A 12,803-nucleotide genomic window follows, 5' to 3' on the forward strand; every position below is an offset into this window, starting at 1 on the left:
AGATAGGTTATTGTATTATTGCCAAGCAGGTGGCATATCACCAGTGACACGCTGTATTTGACCAACCCATCACAGTTTGTTGCTGTCTCTAATGGTTACTTGGTGTGTGCAGCTGCAACCAGCAAACCGCTGATTATGCTCATCAACATGTACAGTACTTAAGAACTAACTGAAACCTTCTTTTTTTTCTATTCATATCTTAGTGATGAAATTTGACATGCCACTTTTGATGAAAACATTTGAACTGCCTGTGTTGGGTAAGTAGAACTCCAGATAGGCAGATACATTGAGCTTGGTTACTTGAATCACGTTACCTCGTCAACTGGTTCTATCATCCCTTTCCCAACAGACAGCATTGAAATTGCCTTGATAATATTTGACTTTACAAATATTGTTGTTGTATTTTTATTCAGGCATTTTGAAGATTTTGAAAAGAGAATTCCCCGAGAAGAGATGGTGATACTACAGGTAGATCATGTATTGAAGTTCAGTGGTTAAAGCGCTTCTGAGGTCACAAGCACCTGTTCATAGTGACCTACACACTGATACAATATCACAAGAACTTGTGTAGTTGTTACAACATGCATCACTGCAGGGCACTATCAGCAAGGTTGGGATACGTTTGATACCACTGTAGCCTTGTGGTTAAAGTGTTTGCCGAGGACCCAGTTACACTTCACCACATGGGTACTAGGGCTGCAACGAATACACTATGTGGTGAATATGATGCGTATCATGAATATTGGTTAACGAATACTAATAATTATTCATGAATACAATATTGTAGTTAAGTGATTGATGTACAATATGGAATGCCCATGTTGACAGTGTTGATTTGTCACAGCAATAACCAGTGATCTCATGATACTCATATTTGGTATGTAATAGTTATAATTGACAGTACCATGTGCAGTCTTGGCAAACTAACATGACTTGCACTACTGTAATGCTAGTACATGTTCCATTCTTGCATATCTCACTTTGGAAAGGACATAAGTAAAACATGCTCCCTTAAAAAAATCGTAAATATTCGGTTCTGGTGACCACGAATAACAAATTGAATTCATGAAGGGCTACGGTTCGATTCACCGAATATGCAAGTGAATTGTTACAGCCTTAATGGGTACTATGCAAATTTGTTGTAAAGGCTTTATAAAACAATACTCACCCACTCATATTTGATAGTCAAATGCAATATGATGATCAACAGTATCGGTTCACAAAATGATGCCTGACACGATTCATGAAACGTTACATGTTTCATTTTTCATCGTGAAAGTTGACATGTTTAGAATGTTTTGTACTCGTTTGAATTTAATTGCTTTGTGCAATTATATTTCAAATCATTTTACATGTTTACCTTATGAAAACATGCACCAGTAATAAACATAACTTCAATACACTGAAGTCTGTATGTCAGCCATTGTAAATTAATGTTTCTCTTCAGGAGGTGTTTACTCTGGGAAGAAAGACTACAAGCCCCTCATAATACCATAGAAACTATTTATTGCTGTATGATATGCGATGATATGTCACTGCCCATGCAATCTCACAACCCAGGACACCATTATGTTGCTAGTATATTGCTAAATGCAAAGAATATGAGTTTCACTCACTCACTCACTCACTCACTCACTCACTCACTCACTCACTCACTCACTCACTAGTGTTGGGAATTGTTTCAAATCTCATAATTGATGATTGATTCATTACCACTGATCAATCATCAAAAATAATTGGTTAGCATAATTTATTGTGAAAAATATTGTTGATGAAAACAAGTGTTCCAGAATTGTTTGTGTTCGATTATGAGAAAACGTGATCGATTGCTTGGTCATTAAGTCACTGCGACCACCACTATCACTCATCCCCATCACTCACTCACTCACTCACTCACTCACTCACTCACTCACTCACTCACTCACTCTCACTCACTCACTCACTCACTCACTCACTCACTCACTCACTCACTCACTCACTCACTCACTCACTCACTCACTCACTCACTCACTCACTCACTCACTTACTCACTCTGAAGCCCAACCTCACTTTGTGTAGGAGGTTACAACATACTGCACATCTATAGTGTCAGTTAAGTGTGTCACATCCGGTAGCGTGTAAGAATAGATTTCTCTTACACTAAAAGTTGTTTCAGCATATAAATAGTGAAAAATGGAAAATTGATAGCCATCACTTAGTCACTCCCAACGTCCTGGTCTTCAGTGGAGAAACGTGACGTCAGTAGGCTGCTTCAACGGGGACAGTAAATCACTCACCCAAGACCTATTTGTTACTGTCGTCTCCTGTCCAAAGTCCATACAGGAGTTAGTTGTCTGCAGAAGTCATTGCATTCCAACTGCTTTATAGAAGTTGGCACCAGTTATATTTTTTAGTTACTAAACAGCAATACAATTAAAGTTATTGTGGGTAGAATTTGATGTTATTGAAAGAAGAATTTAACATAAAAATGTTTTTTGTAAGAAATATGTGCTGGTGTTAAATTGTGGACGAGAATTTCAGTTTTTTAGTCTTCAGGGGCGCTCATCATAAAGTGTTTCTAGGAACATGATACTTTTGTTGTTGCTGTATACAGTTTCTTGCAAAGAATAGGACCATTATCATGAAGAAACTTTCAACAATCTTCGAAGCTAGCCAACTGTGACAACGTCATCCATTGTGTGTTAGGTTTTGTGTATGGGGACTTTCCTATCCTACTACTTGACATGTGTATAGAGACTGTGAGGCTGTAACATTCCAATATGTGTACTATCACGAAAAAATGAATCCTTTCCTAGAAAAGAGGATCTGATACTTTCTGGACCAAACTTACCAGAAGTGTGAGTCACACCAAAGATTGTAAACCAATAACATGAGGTGTTATTTTTTTAATGTGTGTTATATTGCCCTGTTGTGTTACGAAGTATCATGATTGCAATGTTCAGTAGTGTCTAGATTACAAGTGCCATGTGTCATGATTACAATGCCGTGTCTTGTCATGATTAAAGGGCTCTGCAGCGATACGATTGCAGTGCTGTCATGGTTGCAATGCACTGTAGTGTTATGATTTCAGTGTCATGTAGTGTCATGATTTCAGAGCACTGTAGTGTTATGATTGCAGTGTCATGTATTTTCATTATTTCTTTGCACTGTATTGTTTTGATTGCCGGGTCATGTATTTTCATGATTTCTGAGCACTGTAGTGTTATGATTTCGGAGCACTGTAGTGTTATGATTTCGGAGCACTGTAGTGTCATGATTTCAGTGCACTGTAGTGTTATGATTTCAGTGCACTGTAGTGTTATGATTTCAGTGCACTGTAGTGTGATGATTTCAGTGCACTGTAGTGTCATGATTTCAGTGAACTGTAGTGTCATGATTTCAGTGCACTGTAGTGTCATGATTTCAGTGCACTGTAGTGTCATGATTTCGGAGCACTGTAGTGTCATGATTTCGGATCACTGTAGTGTTATGATTTCGGAGCACTGTAGTGTCATGATTTCAGTACACTGTTGTGTCAGGATTTCAGTGCACTGTTGTGTTATGATTTCAGTCCACTGTAGTGTCATGATTTCAGTGCACTGTAGTGTCATGATTTCAGAGCACTGTAGTGTCATGATTTCAGTGCACTGTAGTGTCATGATTTCAGTGCACTGTAGTGTCATGATTTCAGTGCACTGTAGTGTCATGATTTCAGTGCACTGTAGTGTCATGATTTCAGTGCACTGTAGTGTCATGATTTCAGTGCACTGTAGTGTCATTATTTCAGTCCACATGATTTCAGCGTAGTGTTATGATTTCAGTGCACTATAGTGTCATGATTTCAGTGTCATGTAGTGTCATGATTTCAGAGCACTGTAGTGTTATGATTGCAGTGTCATGTATTTTCATGATTTCGGAGCACTGTAGTGTTATGATTTCGGAGCACTGTAGTGTTATGATTTCAGTGCACTGTAGTGTTATGATTTCAGTGATGATTTCAGTGCACTGTAGTGTTATGATTTCAGTGCACTGTAGTGTGATGATTTCAGTGCACTGTAGTGTCATGATTTCAGTGCACTGTAGTGTCATGATTTCGGAGCACTGTAGTGTCATGATTTCTGAGCACTGTAGTGTCATGATTTCAGTGCACTGTTGTGTTATGATTTCAGTCCACAGTAGTGTCATGATTTCAGTGCACTGTAGTGTTATGATTTTAGTGAACTGTAGTGTTATGATTTCAGTGCACTGTAGTGTCATGATTTCAGTGCACTGTAGTGTCATGATTTCAGTGCACTGTAGTGTCATGATTGCAGTGCACTGTTGTGTCATGATTGCAGTGCACTGTAGTGTCATGATTTCAGTCCACCGTAGTGTCATGATTTCAGTGCACTGTAGTGTCATGATTTCAGTGTCATGTAGTGTCATGATTTCAGAGCACTGTAGTGTTATGATTTCGGAGCACTGTAGTGTCATGATTTCTGAGCACTGTAGTGTCATGATTTCAGTGCACTGTTGTGTTATGATTTCAGTCCACTGTAGTGTCATGATTTCAGTGCACTGTAGTGTTATGATTTTAGTGAACTGTAGTGTTATGATTTCAGTGCACTGTAGTGTCATGATTTCAGTGCACTGTAGTGTCATGATTTCAGTGCACTGTAGTGTCATGATTGCAGTGCACTGTTGTGTCATGATTGCAGTGCACTGTAGTGTCATGATTTCAGTCCACCGTAGTGTCATGATTTCAGTGCACTGTAGTGTCATGATTTCAGTGTCATGTAGTGTCATGATTTCAGAGCACTGTAGTGTTATGATTTCAGTGAACTGTAGTGTTATGATTTCAGTGCACTGTAGTGTCATGATTTGAGTGCACTGTAGTGTTATGATTTCAGTGCACTGTTGTGTTATGATTTCAGTGCACTGTAGTGTCGTGATTTCAGTGCACTGTAGTGTTATGATTTCAGTGCACTGTAGTGTGATGATTTCAGTGCACTGTAGTGTCATGATTTCAGTGCACTGTAGTGTCATGATTTCAGTGCACTGTAGTGTCATGATTTCAGTGCACTGTAGTGTCATGATTTCAGTGCACTGTAGTGTCATGATTTCAGTACACTGTAGTGTCATGATTTCAGTCCACTATAGTGTTATGATTTCAGTGTCATGTAGTGTCATGATTTCAGTGCACTGTAGTGTTATGATTTCAGTCCACTATAGTGTTATGATTTCAGTGCACTGTAGTGTTATGATTTCAGAGCACTGTAGTGTTATGATTGCAGTGTGATGTATTTTCATGATGTCAGAGCACTGTAGTGTTATAATTGCAGTGCCATTTAGTGTCATGCGTGTGTGAGTGCACACAGGTAAATTGTCACACACCGCCAAGAGTAATTGTATGACAGATTTATGAATGCCTGTACATTATACTGAATGCTTTGTGTGCAGAATACTTCTGTTGGGGAGATCAAGAAACTTGACAGCGAATACACAGCTAAAGTGTGTGGCAGCTTCAGAAGAGGTAACAAAGAACCAGCTTTGCATTCAGTCTAATGATCATGTCATCAGTTGTCACCTCGGCATTTGTTAAGATGATTCACTGGTTTAATGTTATTGTATTGTAGTGTTAAATATTGTACAGGTGCTTCATTCACTTTTCTACGTTTGATTGTAATTGTCACCACCATGCTTAGGACAGTTGAGCCAGTTTAAATGAACATTGTAGTCTGTAGTTGTGTAGGTAGATATCAAGTCTTGGTTTTCTACATATGAGGAAAGTGGGCACCCTTTTTATTTTTTCCTTGTGTACAACATTTTATGAACAGATTTAATATGCTCTTAAATCTCAGGGTACAATGTTATCCTATTCTGGGCATCAGCTGTCACCTGATTTTGTTGCGTGAAACATTTGCAATAGTACAAACATAATAACTGGAATCATATGTGAATTGATTTCCAATAATATGGATGTAACTTGTGTTACAATGACCTACTTTGATACATAAATTCTAACTGAAAACTGAAGTTTGTTTCATAATAGAATAATATGTCAGTCAAGGGAAAAGGGACAGATATTGTTCTGTTTTTGAATGGATATTAACTCTCTGTATATTTGTAGTATGATATTATTCATGTTAACACCTGTTTATATCAGTGGCCATCTCTACTTGTAGGTGCTGCCTCTAGTGGGGATATAGATATTCTCCTCACTCACCCCAGCTATATCAGTGGCAGTAAAAAAATGGTAAAGTATAGGAGATATGGTATAACAGCTTTGATATATTAATAATTGCTACATTCAGCCTTAAATCTTTGTCATATTTGCTTCCTTGTCAATATGTAGTTTGATTTTCTTCTCTAAATGTGTGGCTTTGCTCCTGTTCTGTTAATATGGGCCTTACTTGCTAAACATCATGTCTAATTTCTTTTCTGAATAATCTTACGAAATGATGCAATTTTCCAGTATCAGGTTTAAATAGATTATTCATTTCTGTTGGTAATATTGCCATTGTAATACAGCTGTATTTATAATGAATAACATGCAAGTTTCAATGTGTCTTTGCTACCCAGCCTGACCTGCTGCATAAAGTTGTGAAATGTTTGGAGGCCATCAACTTTGTAACTGATACCATCTCCCTGGGGGATTCAAAGTTCATGGTAAGTTCTACATTTTATTCAGTCTTTCATGTTAAGCAGATTTAGTCAGTGAAAATATAAACAACAAACAGAAGTAAGAAATGAAAAAAATGTGAAGCCAAGGGTTTATTGGCCTTTCCTTATTTGTCTGCTTCAGTATTTTTTTTATGATAAACATTTGCATCACCTCATGTTTTTAATAACACAATCAGCCCTACTAGAGGACCAAAGAGTGTTTTAGTTCCTTCTGAATTTTTTCACTGCCCCATTAGGAAGGAACATTTTATATGATGAGTGTAAGTGGCACTATTTATTAAACATAATAATTTCTAGTTGCATCACATGAGCCAATTTAAGTTCCAAGAAATATTTAACTAACTTCTACTTTGATTTAAATTGTGCTAAATAATTGCTAGTTTAGTCGATAATCTCTGTACTTACACTGTATGACTCCATGTTATGTGTGGCAACTGTTGCAGGGTGTCTGTATCAAACCCAAGGAAAAAGATGATACAGAGGAGAGGAGCTTCAGAAGAATAGATATCAGGTTAGTTACTTCACACAGATGATAACTTGGTAGTCACCAGGGTTTTGGTGAGACCAGTATAAAGAGTGGCTGTTTGTGGTGACCTGCTTGTGCAAAAAATGCTTACAAGTTATTGTGCTATGAATTGTTTATAAGCTACCCTGAAGGTCTGTTTGTTTGAAGGGAAAGGCATTCTTTGATCCTGAATAGTTGCCAAGGTGATAATCAGTATTCTGCAGTTAGCCTGAAGTTAAATGAACATAGCTAACACATCTGATAGCAGTCTCTGAATAATAAGTATGTTAGATGACTAAATAAAATAATAATGTACCCCTCATTTACATGAATATTTCAACCTCAGACATTTCTACTGGTGTCCATTTTTCCTGGAACGACAGTGAACAAAGAAACAAAGATGTCTGATATTTTATCTATAACATATTAATCTTGCAATTTGTGCTTATTGCTATTTGCATTTGAAAGTCTTTGTTCCTGTGTGTAGGTTGATACCCCATGACCAGTACTTCTGTGCCTTGCTGTACTTCACCGGCTCTGATGTCTTCAACAAGAACATAAGACAACATGCGCTGGACGATGGCTTCACGCTCAATGAGTACTGTATACGCCCTGTAGGCAGCACGGGCACGCCTGGTGAACCACTTCCTGTAACATGTGAAGAAGACGTCTTTGACTATGTGGGCATGAAATACAAGGTTCCCAAGGACAGGAACATGTAGATGACAACCCATTGGAGCTCCCTTTTTTGTGGAATTTGTTGATATCAGGGACATCTGTGTACTTCTTCCAGCCATCGAACATGGTACCATGAAAATGGATTTTTAAAATGGATTTTCGATTTTTCATATCGTAAACACCAAATTATTACAGTCTGGCATAGTATCTTGTTGAAAAATATTTAGTATATTTTAGGACACCTTGGAATATCACAGAAATATGTGCATTATAAGGAAATGTTTGCATTAAAACATATTTATGATTCACGTATTTGACCTCCCATACAAACATGTCAACAGCTCGGATTTTTACTTGAGACAGAAGAGGGAATCCTGTATCAACAAACAAATATTCCATCCACTTTTCCAGTAAACTGCAATATTGGGAAGTTTCAGTGAACATGGTGTTCACACTGAGCTGTTGTGAAGCCCGTTTCTGGTGTCCCCTGCAGTGATATTGCTGGAATATTGCTAAAAGCGGCGTGAAACCATACTCACTCACTCACTGAGCTGTTTATGTACTATCTGTTCCTTGCTTTGTGCCTTCTATGTGGCACACAAAAAATAGACAAGTTTATGGACAATCCAGAAACATGATTGTGGGTTTGATTCCTTGATTTTCCCGAATATATGTCTTGGTCTAACTGCACCATGCCCTTGCTCTTTGGTTTCACCTAAATGGCTGACAGTGTATGACTCTCACATTAAGTTGACATACCATGATTTAATTAGAATACGGTTCAAAGTCACATTAAGCCAAACTCAAAACATCAAAAGTGTTGCAAGTAATCTTTTTTATTGATTCTTTGAAATTATGTATAACTCCTTGGAAATGTTAGACATGTATGATAGTGTATGTATGATAGTGGCCCCTTGCCAAAGGAAGGAGAAGTATCTTATGAATTTATGACAGCTCTAACCTTTCCATATAGTGTTGAGGAGGGGTCTTATCTACAGGGTGTATCCTGCATAGCCAGCATTCTTTCTGCTACCTATATCACTGTAATGAATATATGCTGAAAAACATGCTGCCTCAATGCAAACAATTCATGTTTCAATACAAGCAACTATGATTCTTATAGTAAGTCACTACAGTGATTTCCCATCCAGACATGACATGTTCTTTTGATAAAAGTTATAGATATGAAAGAGAAGTATTAATTTTAGTTCTGAAGATACTGGCCATATTTATTCTTCTTTCCAAATATGTTCTTCTTACCAGAATTAAAGGCCACGAAACCCGTGAAGGTCCGGGTTAGAATATTGATCTTCAGTAACCCATGCTAGTCGTAAGAGGCATCTTACGGGATCAGGTGGTCAGACTCGTTGACACATGTCATCTGTTCCCAATTGCGCAGATTGATGCTCATGCTGTTGATGACTGGTTTGTCTGGTCCAGACTTGATTATTTACAGACCGCCGCCATATAGATGGAATATTGCTGAGTGCGGCGTAAACTAAACTCACTCACTCAAGGCAACGACTATTTTACTGTTGTAACTGAAAAACATGAACTGAGACGACAAATGTGGTACTCTAATGACATTTTTCCAAATCCTGATCTTGAAGCTCTCAAACAGGTTTCAACCTCTCAAAGAGCTTTATGGGATTTGCCAGAATGTGTCTGTTTTTAGCAATTTGTTAATATACATAACTTGTTCAACATTTTGTTAAACATGCATAATTTAGATTGTTGATATATTAGTTTTTAAAACAGGTGTTGTGATGTCTTTTATACAACTGAATGAATATGAGGGTAGAAATTAAGTACATGTGTATGTGTGACGTAAATGACAGGGGTTGACCTGTTTAACTTAATCAAATTGGGTACCTTTGTAATTGCTGAGTTATTAGCCTGAGTTATCTCCCCTGTCATAGGAACTCATCTTGGTAGCAGTTTTGATTGTACAGTTTCATATTTTGTGGATCTCTTTACATTACTATAAATAGGATATTAGCATGACTGTTTTATGTGATGATAACTTTGGTAGTTCGTGTTAATGCAGGATCTGTGTGTTTGGTTCTATCTCATTCTGCAGCTGATTAGAAAGTAACTGAAGAAACATAGTGGAAAAAAAAATTTAAAACCAATTCATAATGCAAACACTGGCAATCATTTAATACGATGCTGGTTTGTATGTGAGTAGTAAACTTGGTGTTTCATTCATGCATGTACAGTTGTCTGTATAGGGTGAGATGTACAATGTCGGGCTGAGTGTCATTTAATCATTACTTCACAGGACATGGCCCTCACTATACAGGTTTGTCTGAAGGAGATGTGTGTGTCAGTGCATTCATTAGATCATTATGTATCGTGTTTTCAATCTTTACAATGTCATAATGATGTCTGATTGATGGTGTGATTGTTGGTAACATGTTTTTCTACAATTGAAATGAAATATTATTGTATGATTACCAGTAAAGAAAATTACACTTGAACCTCTGTTTTATGTGATTTGTATGTGACCTGATCAAATTCCATGATGTGAAGACAAATATTGACAGATCTGCAACTCTCTGCTAGACTGACAATATGATCACATGACATACTGACATTCATCAGTGCATCGAAAAATGCAGATTGCAGCTTTAAACAACATTCAATCAGTTTCTAAATCTCTTGAATGTTACATTGATGTCGTAAAGTATACCTACAACTTGAAATAGACCATTGTGCACAATAAATTAAATGCCGCTGGAATATTGCTTAGTGTGTCATTAAACAAACAAACACAATAAATTTGAGAGTGTTAAGGGCCATGTATGTCGCAGTCGTCCAAGGTTCTTCATGCAACTTGCTTTCGTCTGGCATGCCAGAAACCAAAGATGTTGGGTTGAGTTTGTCTGCGCCATACATATAGATGTGGGTTTCACTTAAGGGGTTAATATCTTTACTGTTAACTTCTCAGCTGAGAAGACAAGCTGTGATGAAAGTGGAATACTGTTCAAAGTGGTGTTAAACCCAACTCACTAACTCGCTCAAAAGTATTAAACATCTTTTACCTGCAACCCTTTCACATTATCTCATCCTATAAACTGACACATCCATATATACACAAAGAACTTCGTTCAGCACCCCCTGACAGTTCTCACAATTGAATGAGCCCCGATCTTAAAGGTCACATGCAACGTAAAACACAACTTTGCAGATTCTGATACCTATGGACTTACCGAAACAAATCATCAAAAATGCAAATTCAAGTTATAAAGTTGAAAAATAACGCGATGAAAAAAAACGCGCGAAATCGGAGTTCAAACGTTTCACTAAATTTCCCCCGACTTTTCTGGGGAAAACGGGTTTCAACAGCTCGGCTGCGCTCATAGCATGTGCGCAGTGAAATAGGTTCGCGCAACTTGGAAGGGGGCTGTCTGGTGAATACTCGGTGAAGGTTTTGGTGTGAGCTATTTTCATAATGTTTTGTTGATATCTCACAGGCGCGAGCTTTTTATATGTTATGACAGTAAATAAACTGTTTATATAATTTCATTTATCTATTTCACCACACGTTCTTCTTACCGAGTCACTTTCTCAGTTCGATACTTAAAAGCAATGTCATTATTTAGCGTCGACAGAATTTCTAACTGTGATATAGATATGTCGTTGTCACAGACAAAACTCAATGTATTGTTTTATTGACACCTGTGTGTCTGCCTGCCTGTCTACTAATGACAATATTCAATACACAACTGCGATCACTGACCACATGCAATTTGAACTTAACACCAATCAGGCTATACACCATAAACAAAACGCATTGATTTATGGCCCGAGTTCGGTCTCTGTCACATTATGTAATTACACAGACAGGCAGGTGTGATACTTGAACACATGACATGTTATGATGTCTGTTGATTGCAAAATGTTATACGCAAAAACTGATCATGTATTTGCAAAACCCAACATCTCTATATATATACACACACAATCAGCCGTGAAGGCGGCATCTGCAAATGAACCAGCCGTTACACTTGAGTGCACACCCACCCGCTCTGACTGGGTTCGGTATCCCGGCTGCTTCGTTTCGAGGGAGGTAAACCCGAGTACAAAATATTGCACTTTTGATTTGCGATTATACGCATATAATTTTGTTTATTTGTTTTTTCATAATCAGCAATGCATATTATATGTCATGAAGAAGTGATAATTGTGTTTTAATTATGTTTGATTTTTTGGTTGCATGTGACTTTTAAGCATTTGGTGCATATCTGGGACATGACTGGTCGTCCTGTGCAACAAATGGATCCCCTGTACAGAACCTGGAAGCTGCTTTACACAAGGAATGGCGTAGACGGACACTTAAGAGGATAGGAGGCTGACGAGGTATGAGAAGGAGGGTGCAGGCTGTCATAGTCACATGGAGGTTACACTCGGTATTGACCTTAAATCATGTAAGACACGCAAAATGACATTTTGAATGTTCACATTCACCAATAGATTCAACCATACTTGTACAGACATGGTTTTGTATGAAAATATGAGTTTTTCTGACCTGTATGATCCTTTGACTCATACAAAATGACAAAATGATTGGAATCAATGTTGATTTTATAATGATAATTGCTCATTTAAAAAACAATAGTTTTTCCATCGTGATCACCACGAGAAGTTTTATGTACGTGTTGAAAACCTATCATTGCAAAAAAAAAGGGGGTGCTTAATTAAGTTCTTTGTGTATAAGTGAAAACTGCGCTACATCAAGTTGAAAAGATAAAATTGTAGACGCTTTGCATACCCATGAATATTTTATTCCATTACTGATGTTTTACATAATTCCCTCCATTACCAAGTTCATATAATATGACATAGACGGAACAAAAAAGGCCCAGACCATACGAAACCGCTTGCCCATCTTCGTGTACGGTGTCCTTACACTGTATGATGAACGTCTTTGCTTAGCACAGTTGCACCTGCAGATGTAGTCTGTCTCACAGTCCCT

General features: G+C 37.6%; 1 protein-coding gene across 2 annotated transcripts in view; it reads left to right on the plus strand.

The window, feature by feature from the left end:
- LOC124291667 (DNA polymerase beta-like) overlaps window positions 1-7,964 on the plus strand; it is a 29,883-nt gene extending 21,919 nt beyond the window's left edge. For both annotated transcript variants that reach the window (XM_046728716.1, XM_046728717.1), the window contains exons 7-12: window positions 414-468; window positions 5,419-5,491; window positions 6,144-6,214; window positions 6,541-6,627; window positions 7,086-7,153; window positions 7,635-7,964. In XM_046728716.1, coding sequence (XP_046584672.1) covers window positions 414-468; window positions 5,419-5,491; window positions 6,144-6,214; window positions 6,541-6,627; window positions 7,086-7,153; window positions 7,635-7,869 — 589 coding nt within the window. In that variant the 3' untranslated portion in view covers window positions 7,870-7,964. The remainder of the gene's footprint in view (window positions 1-413; window positions 469-5,418; window positions 5,492-6,143; window positions 6,215-6,540; window positions 6,628-7,085; window positions 7,154-7,634) is intronic.
- The last annotated feature ends 4,839 nt before the right edge of the window (window positions 7,965-12,803 follow it).

This window comes from Haliotis rubra, unplaced genomic scaffold (genome assembly GCF_003918875.1).
Source record: "Haliotis rubra isolate DU_JTF1 unplaced genomic scaffold, ASM391887v1 Scf5, whole genome shotgun sequence".
Classification (NCBI taxonomy): Eukaryota; Metazoa; Mollusca; class Gastropoda; order Lepetellida; family Haliotidae; genus Haliotis; species Haliotis rubra.